Genomic DNA, 20320 nt, shown 5'->3' on the forward strand with positions numbered 1-20320 from the left:
ATTTATAGTGGTACGTTATAAAAATATAAGTTTATTTTAACCTTTAGGAGACTCACTTAAGGAATTTATGACAGCTTTACACGCATTTGGTTTTAGTTCTTTTCGATCCCTGCCCGATTACTACGAATAAATTGAGTGCAGGCTTAGATCATGTATTAGTACATATAGTTCTTGCAACCCACGAAGGCGAGTGAGCTTTACTTGTTGTGTGCGTGTACATACGCATAACGATAATGTAATGTCTATCAAATCTTTTGAAAAACAAGCAGTAGCGAGCCGCCGCACATGTAAAGCTCACTTGCCTTCGTGAATTGCAACAACTATACTTGTATATGTCAATGTGAAATTGTGAACTCTGTCAGTTTATAATATAACGCGTTAGATTGTAAACTAACAGTGGGTTAGGTTAGGTTAGATTGTAATTTAACTACGTCAGAATTCACAATTTTACGGTGACATATAGATATCAGACTAAACAATTTTTGACCCAAACACATACAACAACGAATATAAATAAAGCAAAACAAAATGGTATTTTAAAGTAAGTGAGACATAGACAACATTCTGTGACTCAAACAGCTTTTCAGACCAGAAAAGATGACTCTATGATGTATTTAAATAAAAATAGTTTAAAAGCAGACGCAGTTTTATTGCAGAGATTACCACAGACAATAAGATGGCGACATAGAGCGATTTGTCTATTAACTAGAGACGTAATTACATACTATAGTCTTTTTCACCTAAGATGATCCGTATGACGTTTCGAGTTTGAAAGATTTAGAGATGTCACATAACTAAACCATAGCGATTTATCAATCGATTTTTTTCGCAGAGTTAGTAAAACCTACTTTTAGAGAAATATTTTGTATAGGTGTTATTTAACAAAAAACATGTTTTTTTTAATAACAAATATTATTGTAACAATTTTTTATTGATAATATTCAAATTTCATGGTTCGTGTTCAAAAAAACGATTCCTTAAAAGTACTGGTTCTGTTTCTTTAAATTAAAAACCATTAATTTATTTTTAATGCGTTTATTAAAGTCAATAATCGAAAAATATAGTTGATTTTTGTGATGTTTTTAATAACTAAGAATTCACTGCAATCGATTAATGAACCGCGGAAATAATCGATTTTATTATACAAGAAATACCCCAGCACTAAATCTAACCGTTTCACACATCGCGTACATTAAATAAAAAATATTTTTACATCGTATTTAATTAAAATATAATCAATAGACTCAGATTTTACTATATGTTTCAAGACAAGGTAGTTTTCTTTTTTTATCATATTGCTAATAAAATACAAATATTTTTTCGAAAATATTCTGCATATGTAGTATGCGTAATATGGATAACCTTGAAGTGTCATACGGATCATCTTACGTGAAAAAGACTATAGTGTAGGATCTGCTGAATCGGTAAATAGGGTTCAATATTAATCAATACAACACTAGCTTTGTTAAACTCTACTAGAATGTTAATGGTACGTATAGATAACCGACTTGCAGAACTTTAGCCGATCTAGCCAATCTTGCACCAGTTGCCCGATCTATTCCTACGATAATACCGGCAAAACACAAGCAGCAACAAAGTGTTACTGTTCCGTAACAAAGTGTTCCCTAGACCCCAGTGGTGGAGCTAGCTGCATCCTGCATGCAGAGTTCAAATTGCACTAATAATTTTATATCTCCAGGGAAATATGCGTACAATCCGCTGCGTTTTGGCAATGAGATGGGTGGATGTTAGTGACAGGTGAGGAGCGATGGTAATGAAGCGTGGAAATGATAATTCGGAGTGACTTATTGATTTTTCGTTAATCATAAAATTATAAATAACAAGAAATTACTAACGCACAGTAAGCATTAAATTCCATTTAGTGAATTCAATATAAAAACCCAAACTCTTTAAAGAAAATAATTGCTTGATCCGTTGATTCATAGTCGTGCTTTTATTGCTGAAAAATTGCCCATGTAAGAATATTTTGAGGTGATTTTGTAATACTGTTTTGTTCTACAATTTCTTTGGTTGAAACGAACGAACAAATTATTTGCAAAAACAAAAAACAATTATATTAACAAGAATAAGAAAATAAGGTTATGGCACCATTATTTTTAAGTGATATATTAATTACTTTGGAATTCATTTAAAGTGGTATTAACAACTCTACTACGTTCAAACACCCTGCTTATTCATGTAAAAAAAATACAAAAATACCTACGGAAAAGCCAAGATATAAAGTGAGTTCGGTAAACATTAAACATCTTTATTATTTCCCATTCTGATTATAGTGCTATCATTTCTCTTATTGATACAAAGCGCAATAATGTGCTATCGGAAAAGTATAAAAAGGCGTGTAAAGCAATTCCATCTACGTTATAAATCGGTGAACAGCGAAGTATACAGGGTGTCAATAAAACAACGAAGAACTGGAAAACAAATGAATACTTTCGGCTATTGTTATTTAATTTGTTTGGTAGTTTAGTTTAAAAGTTTAAAATCTGACGTTCAATAAAATTTATGAATAGAGGTTGTTGCGTGATGGAATGTAGTCTTCCTCAATAAATGGGCTACCAAACACAAATGTGTTTTTTCGAATTGGACCAGCATGCTGCAGCAGTACGTCCTGATTAGTGCGTTTAACCAAACAAACTTTTCAGCTTTCTATATACTAATATTAGATGACTTAAAGATCTAGAAAGATGGACAAAAAAACTTCAGATCTATAGGCGTGCTACTTAACAATGAAACATTCTATAAAGAAATATTCTTATAGTTCATTATTGTGGATATAATGGCGTCCTTTATATTCCGTCCCAAGATACCGTCGATTTTATAGTCACCCTGTATAATAAACTCCTTGATAATGATAAAGGGGCACAGTTTTTCGCCGTTTATGCGTTGAAAGTTTAATTTAGCACCCGCTGTTATATTCATGGCCGTGTGAATAATTTAGTAATACCTTATACAGGGAATTCAATAACTTTTTGGGGCGTGAAATCACAAGTTCGGGAATTTTTTCGTAATAGTGACGAGGGTCTCTTTTGGAACGTGGAAATATATTTTATATTGAATTTCTGGTTGGTTAGAAATCTAGACTTTTGGAGAATGTCATTATGTTAAGGTTTCCGTATCGGCGAATATTGGCACTCAATGGATATTGCCGAATTATTTGGCACGGTTTTGACTTGAAAGCATTTTTATTACAATCAAAGCTGCAAAGCTGGTGCTGTGAATGTAATATTTTATGAAGATAACTGTCAGCACTTCTAGATACCTACTTGACATTAGGTTACTAAAAACTAAAAATCCACTTGGCTAAAATTTTAAAATGTGTCTGTAACATTTCAAAAAGCCTCTACTGCATATGATTTGTAAATAAACAGTATTAGCTTGACTGCCAATAAAAGTTGACTTCTCACATAAAAAGTAAAATGGGGTTAATAATAACATTTCATTAATAACACATTCAGCTTAAATCCGAATAAATTTCGAAATCACTAAAGTAGATTAATCTAATGACCCAAATTCCTATTGCCATTACTATAACATCCGTTTTGTATCCTAAATCTGGCTGCATATGTAACAAAGGTACATTAATTACGGCTACCAAAGAACATACTACCGTATATCATAGGGAAATGTATGTAAATGCTCGGCACATTGAGCTAAAGAAACTTGGCATAGTGTTGTACAACAATGCTTAAAATATCGAAAATGCTTAGTATCTATCATTATTGTCATCTAGAGCCTACAGCGCATTTAACGTAACTGTTTCTTAACTATTTTTAACTAAACAGGAACTAATTTTGCAGTGAAATTGTATTTGTAAAAGTAGTAATTATACTATGTAACAGTTATTATAAAAAAAAATATTAATGAGCACCTACCCGATAATTTTCGATTGTATCACACCGACCACTTCATGTTAAATACAACAACTAAATTCCAATTTAATTGGAAAACATATTTTATTGTTATTAAATTTAAATTCTGTAGACAGGAGTTGGATGTAAACAATCAGGTAGTAGTAATTCCTACCTAGAATTGTAGGCCGTCCGTCGGTTAGGGTCGTCTTCGTAACCATTTAACATCTTCAATGAATATCGATACCCGAATCTGCGTACAGCCACACAGCACAGCCCTAACCCAGTTTTCTCCACTACGTATTGTGCAGATAAATCATATTTATGTAAGCTGTAAGGCGAAAGGGGAAAGTATGAAAAACAATGTTTTAGTTGTACGTTACCGCAGTATCAATATAAAAGTTTTGACGTTTCAATGTTATGGGCTTTAACTGTTGGAGAAAAAACATGGGGAGGTTGTTTTATGTGTTATTCTCTAGCGCGGGCGGTTAAGCGTGAAAAGTTACGCAGTTTTTTAAGGAAATTAACAAGGAAATATTGCTGAAGACATCTTTTAGGTTTGGGGCCGCCTGACCTGGTTTGTTGGTGATTGATTTCCGCTACCGACAAATGCAAGGGTATTCTTGAAGGTATTTTCGTTCAAGTATATGTTATCGTTATCTATTCGCCGCGGGGCAGGAAGGTTCTGGAGTGAAGGCCAGGTACCGGAAAGCGCCGCGTAGGACGTACATCCACGTGTGGACCGATGACCTTACAGGGCAGATATGTACCATCCTAGACTGCATCCCACTTAACATCAGGTGCGATTGTGGTCAAATACCTGCCTTGTTATGCATAAAAAAAAAACCTCTTACCTATAGTTAGCAGGAGAACGCTGGATGCAGTCCGCTACCAACCGGTTATTGTGGAAATTATTGGGGGAGGCCTATTGAATCAGTAGTGGACATACGGCCATAGGGCTGAAAGGATGATGACGAAGATGATAAAGTTGCTATAATAAGCTCTATTTATTTCGATAGTGTATACAATTGATATTTAAATTAAGAATACATTTAATAATACATAATATATTATGACATGTAGTATGTGGTTTTCGTCAAACGGTGGCACTACCATAATGAATGACTCTTTACGCTGAGTTGCACCATCTTACATTAACTTTGACAATCGTTAAAAATCTGTCAAACTCCATACAAAAAGCACCGATTATTGTTAATGTTACGGTTAAAACAAGGTGGTGCAACTCAGCCTTAGACTTCTAAAATGCATTTAACAAGGTCCACATTGTTGCAAAATCTTAATAAATGTTGTTAAGTTGCTCCAGAAATAGCGGCTTTATTAAATAATGTATAGATCAGCTATGCAATATTAATTTTAACGAACATGAACCGTGTAGAGTAACCAAGTATTAGTTAATCAAGACCGTATTATGGAAGTTAGTATCTTGTTACATTGTATAATGTAGAACATTGAAGCAGCCAAATAAACCTTAGGGGCACTTATTCATACAATTTTTCCCTTTATTTTACTAGGAACAACAATCAAATTTCATAATTTGGCCTAATAACTACGTAACTATGTGCGTGCTGTGCTGAGATCTCTTACAGCGGCAGCAAATAACTAGTCACTGTGTCTATTTGTTAGTTTTTAAATTAATTTGCAACTGTCCCCATTGCATGCCGTGGCAGCCTCTGAAGGCGATCGCCATCGCCGGCTGATCGCGTGTGATCGCGTTGGTTTGACTAAACCTTTAATAAGACAACACTTAGTTCTAAGCACTTTTAGTTAAAGTAATTCATTTCCATGTATGCGTGTTTGTCTTGTTGGTTGTCTTAATAAATAAAATAAAATAAAAAAACTAACAATATTGTTTTTATGTATAGAAATCAAAATATATCTTATCATGTAATTAATAATGTACATACCAACTGCTAAAGTTTCAAATATGGTAGCAAAAATCCATCTGCTACCAGACAAAGGGCCATTCATTCGTTCGTTTCAGCCGAAAGACGTCCACTGCTGGACAAAGGCCTCCCCCAAGGATTTCCACAAAGACCGGTCCTGGATTCCACAAAGGGCTATTATCCAAAAGTATATGACTGTCAAATTATGGGTAAACGTCTCGCCGTTCTTACGACATAATATGCTCAGACAACTGCCTCTAAGCAAGTGAGTGAGCTTGATCCTCCTCTTGAAAAATCAACTGTCCAAAATAAAACTCGTACCAACGACAAAACCAGGTACTCTTACCTTAACAGCCAGCAAATTCTGTCACTCTGTAATGAGGATAACTTGAAGAACTATGTAAATCTATTGTTAAGTCTCTATCCGAACTAAAACTAAGTACCTACCTAGTACTTACTCCAAAAATTTATGCAGAATCCAATAACCAATACACGAAATACATAGTTGCCATTCCACCTTCATGCCCCTTATCTCAACACACTTAAGTTTAATTTGTATCGACAAAACATTTATACAGGATGGTTAATAAATACCACCATTTCAAGTACTGAGCCCGTTACGCCTTCCGACGTTAATAACTTTCTTAGAGTTAATTAAACTTGTCTCTAAGGATTTAGTTCAGTGATTTACTAGGCTCTGACGCCGTACAAACCGCCCCAGTTTTGGAATTAATTTTAGTAGTTAGAACGGATTATGGAAGAACTTAGTATTTACACGGCCACTAATTTTATAGGTAATATGGTTGATCTTGAATTCTCACAATCAAATTGCTATAATGTATAAGGATAGCGACATCGACATCTTTCATGATTGCGTGCACTCATTTAAGAAGAAGGTGTTTAGATAAGTGGAATGTAATTTAACTGTTAATCTAATTTAAACTTAATATTTTGGTATTGTACTTTCGGTCGTCAAGTTTTTATTTTGTATGTAAGCTGTATTTACCTATAAATGTATATTTTGGTCTTGTCATCATTGCATGCATTACTTGTTTGTGTAAAGATGTTTTGTTGGTAGATCTTTGTCAATAAATAAATAAATAAATTATGTCAACTTTAACCATTTGAGGTACATGTATAATAGAAACAATAGTAGTATCTAAAGTACATTTAGTTTAGTATATAGTTTTAGTGTAACTTAAAAGTCATTACACTAAAGAGGCTCTCAAAACTCTATTCAAACTTAATCATAGACTGAAGCTTAGTAATTACAGGCCTAAATCAATAGATTGCCATTTCAATGAGCCTTAAGAGTAGGCGCACACCGTTGATTTTTAGTTGGCCGATAGTTGTGCCCGATTTCAAATTGTATGAAGAATCGGCCAAATCGAATCGGCGTAGCGTACTGCCCGACTAAACTATCGGCCGACGAAAAATCAACGGTGTGCGCCTACTCTAATTGTGTAAATTACATGGCTATATTTATAGGCTTTACACTTAGGCCGGGTTGCACCATCTGACTTTAACTTTAACGAATGTCAGAAATCTGTCAAACTCCATACAAAACACACGTCATAGTTACTGTTAAAGTTAAATGGTGCAACTCAGCCTTAATATCACGTTGAAGCATTAATTAAAAATGTTAAAAAAAAAAACAATTCACGCGTAGGTTACGAAGTCGCGAGCACAGCTAGTAGAATAGAATAGAATAGAATAGAATAACGTTTATATTGCTGCCACATGAATACACATACATACATAAAACTAACGGTCAACATTACAGAACCAGTCAAAAGAATGATAATTAAAATTAAAATTAAACGGGACAATTACTTGGCGGCGCTGCAGCAGCAAAAAGGTCCCCGTCTCAGCATGTGTCAAGTGCATACCACATGACGCTGATTTTCAGACGGCGGCCGTGGTCTGAGTTGCTCAAAACTAGTAGCTGCTAGTTGCTAGTCAAAACTAAATTAAATTGGTCAAATATTTTCAAACATTCCACGTCCTTGGATAAAATTAGGTAAAATTATAATTATTTTCCAGGCATTTGAAACTACTGAACTACCTGGCCCCTCCTGAAAACAATTTCGATTTAACTTTACATTTTAGTTAATGAACGAGAAACAAAAACGCCAATTAACATCAGGATTACGAGTATTTAAATTACTGGCCATTAACAGTTTTCTAAAATAAAAAGAAGAAAATTAAACAAATTGTTTGTTGGAACTTGAACTGAAAAAAAAAACGAACTGTACCTCTAGTACGAAAAACTTTCGAGTTCGTTTCGTTGCGTATTCAAAGTGTCATCGAAAAATTTTGTATGAAAAATTAAACAGCGCCCCCTAGGGCGGCTATAATGTAGGGGGCGCTGTTTAATTTTTCATACAAAATTTTTCGATGACACTTTGAATACGCAACGAAACGAACTCGAAAGTTTTTCGTACTAGAGGTACTGAAGAGGACTGAGTTCGAAATTCAAGTTTTTGATTTCTGAGGACTTCAACATTTTTTATTTTGCGTAAGGATTTTAGACTTCAATCGCTATACAGGGCGTGGGCGAATGCGACATACATTTTATTACGTCAAGAGGGCTTTGCATCCGTTTGTAGGTACTACCAGGAAATAAAAAAATACAGATAAAGAACAGCTATTTACAATGAAACAAAGAACGTAAAAGGAAAACACCATTTGTCCACTAAAGAATCGAGAAAATTCATAGCGTTAACCATTTTTCCTAATTTGCATTGCCCACTTGCTCTGCCCCTAACTTACATCCGATTGCCATAAAACTTGTTACATGGTCCGTAACATAACGAGCGCGTTACATTAACGTGGTCAAACCGAGTTAATGCCGGGCTAGAGGGAGTGGAGGAAGATGTAAACATACAGACACAAAAACTGTGCGCGGCGGTGGGGTTAGAGTGACCGTTACACAGTGAGTTAGTGTGGAAGGTGTAAAAAGATGGCAACAAATTGGCGCAATAATTATTAGGTATTATAATACTATGTAAGGCCACAAACAAGAGATACAGATTAATTGAATGAAACTGTAAAAATGTGGAATATAAAGCTATAATAATAATAATAATAACCGGTAGCTTGGGCCCTGCTCCGCTACCAGCGGAATAACTATTTTTAAGTATTTTTTTATAATGTATTTTTATTTTTATTTTTTTTAATAATTTACATTGTAAAAAAATATTTAAAATTAAGAACCAAAGTTAATAAAGAGAATAAATTTTTATTTTTATTTTTTTTAATAATTTACATTGTAAAAAAATATTTAAAATTAAGAACCAAAGTTAATAAAGAGAATAATAATAAGCTGAGATAAATATACGAACAAATAATANTTACGTGAAAAAGACTATAGATAGGTACAAAGAGTAAAATAATTATACCAGATAGGTATTTAAACGCCCACCACGCCACATCCAGCTGCTGGGTAAAGACCTCCTAGATTTTTCAATTCCTAACTGGCCCGATAGGTTGTCGGATTTAATTCACTGTCTTAAAATGGACCGCGCAGTACGCAAGTCCAACTACCAAAAATTACACGCACGACGTACCCCAGAAGGGATAGTCACAGACCGGCGCGATCCAGCCGAGGTGCAATGGCTGGCGCCTGCCCGGGGCAACCGCCTTCGTGATCACGGTACACCCTACGCAAGGTTAGTATGCCAAACTCAACCTTCCCGACCCTTATATAGGCGGGAAAAAAAATCAGGACACCGCGATTTAAAAAAACCTACACCGACATCTATTGGTGAAAAAACGTACTAAGTGACAGCAATGACAAAACAACCATTTTTATTTTTTTCTTTTTAATTTAAAAAATGGCGTTTACATATTACATTTATTGTGGCCAGGACTAAAGTTGCACTAAAGTTTTTATTACAAAAAAATAATTAACTAAACCTTCGCCAGACATGGCCATGCAATGGTTCATGCACACAAATTTTTGTACTGAGCGGGGAGGGAATGGAAATAAATAAAGTACGTACGTACCGTGTGTAAAGAAATGTACTTACGCATTCACCAACAACCGTACAACTTGTGGTACAACGAACATCTAACGCGCCCCACCATTCTTCCGCTAATGTTTGAGAGTTATCGTGGTTATCGGTACACGCACACGATAATAATGACGCTTGCATTGCTCGGATCAAACTCCTTGCAGCCTGCGCTTCCCTCTCGTTCGGCCAAAAATTGGTAGGGCGCGTCTTCGTGGATGAAACGATCTATACCTCCTATTTATGTGTATCCTATTTTTTCTTTGTTAAGAATTTCATAGCAATCATTTATTAATAACACCACATAATGCGTGTAGTACTAACCAAGTCTACTAACCAAAGTAACCCAGACACCCCGCGGGCACTGTATGAAAAAAGAAAAACAGAGTCAGACATTTGAACAAGTGCTTTTATTTACAATATTACAAGCAACTGTATAAAAGGTGATTCAACTGGAAAGTTAACAAGGAAACTGTATAAACATTCAGTATTTATTATACTAACAATCGCTACGTGTCTGTTGCCGGCGTCTTTTTCACTTCAAGGCTTCGAAGGGGGTCGTTACGGCGGGCCTAGAACAAGACGAAATAAAAAATATTAACTAAACAATAAAATATAGTAGAACCAGTGCCTGGAAGTTAATGGTGGCCTCACAATGACTATTACCTGATGCTTTGAAGCGAAATTATATGATTTCTTTATCTAAACCAGTGGTTCTTAACCGGTGGTCCGCGGACCACTAGTGGTCCCTGGAGCCATTCCAAGTGGTCCACGAAGACATCGTAATAAACTAGTAACGTGACGTGATGAGTCGATTCAAACGGTGCACAGTGGGCGAGAAATCGACCTCCCCTTTCATAGGATTTTGAAAAAAAAAAATAAGTGGTCCCTGACAAGACAGAAATTTGGTAAAATGGTCCCTCGTGATTTAAAGTTTAAGAACCACTGATCTAAACACAATGTATGACTCGTAATTCAATCATTTACCAAAGTAATGGTTTAGCGACCTAAACCAGCTACTATTTTTTTATTATTTTATTGATTTATTTATCGATTAAAAGTTTATAAGAGGAGAAAGCCATTAGCTCTTTCAGATGATGTCAGTCATGAAATGTCTCAAAATCTTTAAGGTTTATAGCTACTTCAAAGTAAAACAACAATCTGAAATCTTATGAATCTTAAATTTTAAACTGACCTGTCGTTTCAACTTCTTCACATTCCCGTACTCCTTATTAGGTTTCTTCTTCTTCTGAGGAGGCTGAGGCGCTTCTTCCGCCTCCACCGGTTCCGGGTCGTCTGTCCTCAGAGCAGCAGGCAGTAGGTACTCCGGTATATGAGACAGGTGCGGTTGCAGCCTCACAGTATGTAGGGCCTTGTCGCGCTTGAGTGCTATCAGGTCGGTTGGGTTGTCTTCGAAGTAACCCTGGAATATTCGGTGGTGTTAAGTCGAGTTTTAGGTGGGTTGATAGGGGGGTGTGTAAGGTGAAGAATCAGGGAGAAGATTAGTCACTCATCAATGTGTTATGCTGGTATAGTTGTCATCATTTGAAGTTGTCATTAAATGACCTACCCCTAAAATAAACTAAGATCTGGCCACGACCTTATGGCAGCAATTTATGGACGTAATAATTACGGATTAGCTTTTTTCTTGTGTAAAATAAAAAATCACATAATACGACGTCTATAATAGCTTTAGCTTTTCTGGTTTTACTGTGTATTTTTAAACCCCGACGCAAAAAGAGGGGTGTTGTATTTGACCACCATGTGTGTCTCGTGTCTAGCACCATGGCTCTTAAAAGGTTGAACCGATTTAATGCTTTTTTTTTATATGATTTTTGCGCTTATTCTCCTTGTCATCTCACCTGTAGCTTCTTGCAGTTGAGCAGTTCCTGCTTGATTTCTTTCAAGCGAGCCTCCCTCACGGCGATTCGGGTGACGGCGCGCCACGCATCGCGCGACCGGTACCTGAAGCCTTCCACTTCTTCTAGCGCGAACTCGTACTTTCTGGAAGGAATAATTAATAATTAATTGGCCCATTTAATGTCAGATAAATTTGTAGGGAGTCAAGCAAAGCGCCCGGGGAAAAGAGCCCAGAGCAAGTACCCGCGCGCTCTCCCGAGATTCGGTTCGTACGCCGTGAGGCAGGAAGAACCATGGGTGGTGGTGACCCATTTAATGTCCTGAAGCAGTGGTAGTATATTAAACCTAAGTATTTACAGAAAATCAATAGCTTTTATAACTTTTTAATAAACTCCATAAAACCTCCTACATCTAAGGTACGGAAACATTGCCGAAAATGTTTCTTCTCAGTCGGTACACTCTTGTCAGAGTGGTCGTGGTCATCATTTTGAATCACGATTCAGAGTTGTTCCTCGTAATACGGCGCCATTCCTCGCGGACTGCAGCTTTCCGTGTACTTTCGCTAACCGAGCACTTAGTTGCGGCCTTGATCTGGTCCGTCCATCCGAAAATGTTTAAGTATGCATAATTACTTGAAATAGAACAAGCTTTGCTTAGTGTAAGACATAGAATGTAGATATACTTACTGTAGAACTTTCTGGTTATTGAATCCTTTGGACAAGTGTTCTTCTACTGCATCCATAAGAGGTTTCTCACGCATTGACACGAACGACAGAACTGAACCCTGAAAACATGTTTTAAGTGATTAACAACAGCAAAGTAATAAAATGTTAACACCTGACCAGACATACATAAAAGATATTAAAGTTTATTGACTGATACTCTTTTTAATCTTCTGGTAGATGCTCTTGACTCGAAAAAAGCCTGTAAATAAAGCTTTAACCAGACCACTTTGTACGAAATTAAATTTTTCATCATAGCTCTATTGAGCCATACCATCTATGGCAGTAAATAACACTGAGTTGTAACCTGTACCTCTGCTGTTACACCTACATAATAGAAGAAAAAGACTATTGTAGTGAGCCCAAACGTAATAGAAGCATATTCATTTACCAAGGGTTACCGGGACTTTATAAAAAGTAAGGAACAAGTCCGAATACCAACCTGATTGGTCCCCCTGGCAGTTCGTCCCGCGCGATGCACGTATGAGCTGACGTCGAGTGGGAAGTCGAAGTTTATCACGTTCGACACGTTTTGGAAGTCGATGCCGCGGGACACGCCCGATTCCTTGTCCCTTTTCCGCTTTGATGTTTGCTGTAGGAAGAAGCAGGTACAAATTAAAGGCTCTGCCAAACAACACGTAACTGCGGGGTTACTCCGAAAAACAATCAGAAATTTCGATTTCTGCTATCCCTCTTACCAGAGTAAATACAAATGAGTAAGTTATCTTCATAGAAACGCACCGGGCGCGGTTTGTATGTGAGCGCGCCAATACGTATGCGGCACGCATACACTGACAAAATTTAGCGTGGATTAGCGGGGAGCCAGTCGTGGTTGCGCCGCATACAAACCGCGCTCGGTGCGTTTCTATGAAGATGAATTACTCATTTGTACAAACAAGCACCTATACAACATAGGTGTCACAGACAGCCCACTGTGCAGGGGGTGCATGGAGGCAGAGGAAACACCGCAGCATGTGCTCATGGAGTGCAGTAGCGTGGAAGAACAACGGGCTCAATTTCTTCGATCACCGTCGTCGCTACAGGAAGCCTGCAGCAGCCTGGACGGGCTGCTCGCCTTCTGGGGGGATCTGGGGTGGTTGGAGTAGGAAGATAAACCACAAATCGCGCACAATGGCCCTATCATGAGGCTAAGTGCGGTATTCGATTGCCCTGCAAAATTAACTAACTAACTACTCATTTGTATTTACTCTGCTCTTACGCAAAGCGAGATGCCAGCATAAGCGACAGTGACATAGATCAGATACGACGTTAATGATGTCAATCCTGGTCTTCCTAAAATAAATAAACAGCTCAGTAGTCCTGCTGATAGGGAGTCACTGCTGATTTGTGTTGTTATAACGCTGTGCTTGGTATGTGACCATCCTAAATCTTAGGGCTATATTTCACCGGGACACCATGGCGGCGCAACCAGTCGCCGGCTACCAACCAAATGTATACAGCTCTATAGAGAGTTACTCACCTGGTGTCCGTTTGGTTGCGCAAAGCTGTATACATTTTGTTGGTAGCGGCACCTGGTTGCGCCGCCATGGTGTCCCGGTGAAATATAGCCATTACTATTGCCATTTCATTTAACTTGAAAATAATTGTGTACCCTGGAATTACACTACTTGATTCTAACTATTAAATTAAAATTCTTACCTTATCTTTCTTCTTTTTCTTAGTATTAATTTGATCCTCAGGTGCCAGAATGCCTCCGTCTGGTTTCTCCAATGCTTTCTCATCGGATGCAATGATAATCTGATACCTTCCCCGGTTGAACTGGTCGACTGAGAGACACCGGACGGCTGCAGGCAACTCTGAATTAAGCACACACGAACCGACTTTGAACTGCTCAAGATATAGTTTGAGCCTGAAACATAATAAAATATTATCAGCTCTTCTTTTATTTTACTCAGTTTTGAGAAACACGATATTGCCAATGTTACATAAGCGTCTCCATAATTTGGTGTCAATACTGTAAAATAACCTTGGAGGCCTTTGTCCAGCAGTGGACATCATTTGGCTGAAACAAACGAACTATAAAATAAAAAGTATTTTTTTACTTACTTGTAACACCTATCTACAGTTCTGACAAATATTATGCTCTTCCCTCTCACAAGATTCAGTTTTAGCAACGCATATAATATGGCCGCTTTGTCATCCTCCTCCGCAAACAAGTGGTAATGCTGCAACTGAGATGACGGAGCAAGTTCTGGTTCCTCTAGCTTGAGTGTGACAGGATTTCGAAGGACAATCTTCTTAAGACTTAGAACGTCATCTGAAAGTGTTGCCGATGCTAGTACAGCTTGGTAGATTTTTGGTAAATGACTGTAAATAAAAATTAATCTATCACGGACTGAAGTCACTGATAGTATTTTCTATTAAAGATACATTGAATGTCAAATTTAAATATTAACAGTGTTTATCTTGTTGATACTGATAGTCATGTGCAGGTAAAAATGATTAAATTCATAACATTAGCAGTATTTTCCTTTCAAGGGACATTAATGTAATTATTACACTTACCCTAATAGTTCCTTGATTTCGTCTTCATATCCAAAAGAGAATATTAAATCTGCTTCATCAACCACGAGCATAGCCAAGTCATCTTTTAAACGCATGTTATTTGCTTTCAAATGTGCCAAAGCTTTTGAAGGAGTCGAAACAATAATGTCTGGTTTGTCTGTGAGCAACGATTTCTGTGTCTGCATGTCTCCGCTGGCTGATATATCTACACATCTAACTTCTCTTGCACATTTTGTCCTCAAATCATTTATAACTGATGTTATCTATAAATTAGAAACAAGGTTTATGAGTAAACTGCAGTTATGTACAACAACAAGCAACTTTATGCTATTTTATTTCTTTTTGTTTTACGTAAGTTGCCATTCTTTTGGTATTTCAACAACTCGAGTAATAAATATACAAAATTAATAGACAAAATGATTATTTACCTGTCCACATAACTCTTTGCTTGGTGACAATATCAAAGCATAAATACACTGGTGACGACTTGTATTTTTCAAGTTCAATATTTTCTGGATTACTGGTATCGTGAATGCTGCCGTCTTTCCTGAACCTGTTCGAGCCCTCATGAGTACATCTTTGCCCTCTAACAACAAGGGAATGGCAGTTTCTTGGATCAACGTGGGTTCACGCCATGTGAGCTCGGATATTGCCTGAAACGCAGAAATACCATGAATTATAGAACAAATAGCTTAAAAGAATTAAAATCGACGTTATTTATCACGTTTTTACCTTCAAAAGTCGATCATCAAGCTCCATTTCATGAAACATAACCTTCTTTTCATCGTCCATGCTGTGTCGTTGGTTTTGCTATTTTCACGACAAACTTGTGTAAGGTAAATATGGTAATTTCACAGTATAGTTAGTTACAGACTATTTTATTTATTATAGTTGATAAATCAATAGACGAATTTTATTATAATGGAAAACAAAAAATAATAACATGCGACGTTATTCCAGCCATTTTTTGACAGCGATCACAGATAAAAAAAACCTGTGTGCGGCCTGGGGCAATCTATGGGCAATATGGTTGGGCGATTTTATTTAAACATTGTGCTTTTTTCAAGATTTAATTTATCCGTTTTACTTATTATTTATATAGATTAAAAGAATATTGCTACACAAATTGGAAATTAATCAGAATGGAAGTAATATCTAACTTTGGAAATTATACAGACCGTCTTTTATCTACAGGGGGGCCATGAACTAATATCACAGCTAATATGAATATGAGGGCCCCTTCCCAAAACAGACTAACGGCAAAAATATGGCACTATTCAGCTGTTTTATAATTAACTAAATAATTCTAATAACAATAATAATTTGACTTAGCTCCTTCAAAGCGACTTCCAGGAGAAAGTAGTTGCCCTGCTGTTCATCTTTTTGAAGCTTTTTTCCATTCCTATAAACTGGAACTCTGGTTCCTTAATATTGAATTAGATTAAGGTGAGAGGTAGTGGACGGGGTTTAGAGCTAATGGCCGCTGCTGGGGCATAAAAGTTCTAGAGTGGTGACCTCGGGTCAGACGACGTAGGTTTGGTGGGCACTGTGGGCAGACATGGCATGGCCCCCAAGTGGGGCCCCCACTAGATGAACATCCGATGAAGGTCGCGGGACCAGGATGCGGGTAGACCATAAAGTTAATATTTCCGAAGGAATATTAACTTTATGGGGTAGACGTTATGGAAATCCTTGGGGGAGGCCTTTGTCCAGCGGTGGAAATAATTTGGCTGAAACGAAAGCAAGCAAATAATGGGACAACTATCAATGAAGAGCTAAGTCCAAGTCTTCTGCATGCCCGCAGGTGATGAGGAGATTGTCCATCTTTCAGAATCTGTCATATTATATTGGGTATTTGGTTTCGTAGCGTAGACCGTAGGTAGACATTGTTGTGTCTGTGTGTTGTTGAAAAACACGTTCACACAGAGCAACTATTCATGTAATAACTACCATTTATAAAAGTTTGTTCTATGCTGGTAACATATTGGTAGTAACTTTAGTAGCTTCTTTTATTTTCATTGTTGTCAACACCAACAAATGAATGGCCGAGTTGTTTCTGCATTGCATTATTTTCTACTTGTGAAATAAAAAGAAATGTTCATAGCCTCAGTTTCTGTTCAATATTTAGGTTAAAAATAAAGACAAAATTTAGTGGTTCCTGTTATTCATGTGTTCGTGACCATAAACCATGTCGCACGGCGAAGGCGTTACGGGCCACAGTTCATTGCCTTATGTAAAACTCGAAATGGTGTTTCTTCCGTGAGCGACCGAAATAATACGGTGACTTATGTGTGTAGTGAGATTGTTATAACAGAGCGGTGTATAAAAAAGTGTGAAAATGTCGAATTCTACGGCGCAAGTGTTGATGAAGAAGGGTAAACGTGGGGCAGCCGCGTACATCCACGCGGACTGCGCCAGCACCTCTCCGCAGCACCTGGGCCCGTTGCTGGACGTGCTCCTGAACCCCAGCAAGGCCATCGACGAGTGGGAGACGATCGATTGGTGCCGCTGGCTGATAGCCGGAGGGAGGACCCCCGACGAGTTCGCCACTATTGGTGAGTTTCCACTCATAACTGTACATCATACAATTTCGAGAGTTTTCTAGGTTATGATCATCAGCAAAGTAACGAATAGCGGATCTTTTAGAACAATGATCCCCAGCAATTTCCTATTGGGTGATGTTTTGTTCAAATTGACCTTCTGTTGTCTGTGACATTTAGAATGTTTGTTTTCATTGTTGTTCTGTGGACGGTTATGGGCGTTTATTTGTTGATTTATTGCTAAATTTGTGATAAGAGCGCTAGATTGAATAGAAATAATGTAGTAAATTCTGTAAAAAATATTTTTTGTAATGTGTGGAAGTTGTACATTGACATAACTGCCAAGGTCACATTTAGGGTACCTACACATGACTTGTAAAATAACTTCTTGTACAGTTTTGTGGGTAATATTTAGCCTTAGTTCTGTCTAAGCTACTCTATTAATATTGAGTATTTCAGTTAGTACAATCGGAATAGTGATCAAATGTGCATTTTTATTATTTTATTTATCTATCAACCTTTGTGCTGCCTTGACCATTGCTATTAGATTATTAGAATGTGTGATCTGGTGGTTTAAATAATAGTTATCTAGGATTTATGTCCTCTATTCTGCATTCATCTCTTTAATACCAACTTACATTTACCAGAAACTCAACTAAACCTTTTATAACTAAGTGTTTTATTAAAATTGCCTTCTGTTTGTGGGTACCTAATTAAAAATAATTGTGAAAAATTTTATTATTATACACAACTCTTTATCTTATCATAACACCAAACCATAACAAGGATTGTTATGAACTGAAATTAGTCTTAAAATTCATTGTCATAAAACAAAATAGACGAGATATGGTCTACTACAATATTTTAAAAAATATTGCACAAATGAGCACCAATTAAAGCTAGGTACTTAAAATATCACAAGGTTTAACTTGATGTACTCAAAACTATTGTACAGAAGCGACCATGTAATGTTAAACAATGCGGCATCTTATGCTATTACAATAAGTGCTATTTTGCGACAAAAATGCATAGTCTAATGTGCTGTCAACTGTACCTACATTAATCAACAAGCCATTACCAATTTAAGCACTGCAATGTCACACAGATGCCGAGCAGCCTTGTGATTCAACATGGAGTCTGTGATTCATATTGCAACTTATTGTATTTTAATTGCAAGAAACCTGTCTTGAAGGTTGATAGTACAGGCTTTTTAACGTCATAGGTTGAAGTATTTTTTTATTTTTGTTTTGAGAAATAAGTGCCTGATTTAATTTCTATTACCTATGAAAATATCTTTTAATTTGATACACATTTAGGTATTACCTACTCCATTAACACAATCAGATAAATGAGATTCTTAGACTCTCATTTAAGCACAACAACATTATGTATTACCTATTTTTGTTTAGTTATGTAATGATTAATTTATTGTAAAATCCATGTATTTTTCAATACTTTCATCATTGGCCTTGTGTGTGTTCTTAGAATTGAGTGTAGGTAAAAAAATGAGACGACGATCTGGTAAAGGTCGCGGGAAGAGCCTGGATGCGGGCAGCGCAGGACCGTTCATTGTGGAAAACCTTGGGGGAGGCCTTTGTCCAGCAGTGGACGTCATTTGGCTGAAACGAACGAACGAACGAACGAAAAAAATAAGAAGGATTAAAGTTATTCAGTGAAATGGCCAAGAAGCAAACATGAGATTAAAAACTTTAAAAGACATAAGTAAATAAACATAAACCTTAGGGACAAAAACATACCAAACCTGTGCTCACTTAGATTAGATAATACTGTTATTATAGCCTGACCAGGAACATAAAAACCCTCGCCATGTTGCGGAAAACTAATGGTACTAATTTCTTTTAATGGCAACAGTAACTGAAAACTTTATTGACATGTCACCTTGCATGTCAGTCTATTGCTGTCAAAGTGTAAACAAACTTTATTTTAAATGTGCGCAATTGATTTTGTGAATGAAATTGCTAAAATCTTTTTATAGTCGTGAAAGAAAAGTGGTTCACAATGTGTTAATGTATTTGTCGAAGAGAAATACCAAGGGTTCGGACAATATTTTCATTGAATAATGTTTCCAACAAAGGTTGTCAAATTGACTGACATGTTTATCGTATAGTACAGTCCACTATGAAAATTAGCTGTGGTTTGTTTCAACTACCTATTTTAAAGTTTTTTGTCACTTTCTAAGTGTTGAATTTTATGGAATTGGGAAAGAAGTACCGAGTTTGAAGCGTTCATGAGCAGGCATTGCAGTTGAAAATTCAAGTTCTGAATTTGATTATTGATGAATAATAAAATAAATCCTACTAGCTCGATTGATGGTTTCATTTAATTTATTTAAACTAGGTTACCTATAATAATATTTTTTCGTTAATATATGAAAATATCAAATTAGCCCGTAATCCTGAATCCTGATACATAAAGTTAGCCTATTAATTTAACACAGGTGCAACTGTACTCAGTGTTGCACTATCAAATGCAATTGACGCGCCTCTATGCCAGGGTTTTTATGTTCCTGGTCAGGCTATACAAGAAAACATTGTAAATATTTTGGGCAGTTATCTCGCCGGCTCGCCTTGACTCAGCGCCTGCGCAACGCATATTTATTTCAACCATAGATCGTAATTCAATGCAGTAAGGTTCAATATTCCGCACCCCAGTCACTGTACTGACGTTAATATGTTTTTTTTACAAAGCATTGGAAATTTTTTTCTTCCTTACCTGGCTACTTGGCAAACTGGCTTCCCTTGGCAAGGAGACCACGGCCACGAAGACCATGGCCAATGGTTTTTCAGAGCTTCTTTAGACCTTGTGAATCTAGGATTCTTCTCCAAACGAAATCTTATTATGTTGAACAAATATTTCCTAGCCTAA

The 20320-nt window shown here is 36.8% G+C and overlaps 1 protein-coding gene and 1 non-coding gene across 2 annotated transcripts; both read right to left on the bottom strand.

Moving 5' to 3' along the window:
* Positions 1 to 9289: 9289 nt before the first annotated feature.
* Positions 9290 to 9452, bottom strand: LOC114353921 (U1 spliceosomal RNA). Its single transcript, XR_003655960.1, has one exon. It is a non-coding gene; the product is annotated as a U1 spliceosomal RNA (small nuclear RNA).
* A 725-nt stretch (positions 9453 to 10177) lies between these two features.
* On the bottom strand, positions 10178 to 15876 carry Hlc (putative ATP-dependent RNA helicase DDX56). The gene is made up of 10 exons (XM_028305949.1): positions 15627 to 15876; positions 15323 to 15547; positions 14895 to 15157; positions 14436 to 14696; positions 14028 to 14238; positions 12811 to 12960; positions 12333 to 12430; positions 11649 to 11790; positions 10982 to 11209; positions 10178 to 10358 (listed from the first exon to the last, which is right to left on the bottom strand). Exons 1-10 carry the CDS (start codon positions 15684 to 15686, stop codon positions 10296 to 10298), a joined length of 1701 nt encoding a protein of 566 aa, XP_028161750.1. The 5' UTR covers positions 15687 to 15876; the 3' UTR covers positions 10178 to 10295.
* Between the last annotated feature and the right edge of the window lie 4444 nt (positions 15877 to 20320).

The sequence above is a fragment of the Ostrinia furnacalis genome, unplaced genomic scaffold (genome assembly GCF_004193835.3).
Source record: "Ostrinia furnacalis isolate ACB-3 unplaced genomic scaffold, ASM419383v2 OfSCF0183, whole genome shotgun sequence".
NCBI classification, from domain to species: domain Eukaryota; kingdom Metazoa; phylum Arthropoda; class Insecta; order Lepidoptera; family Crambidae; genus Ostrinia; species Ostrinia furnacalis.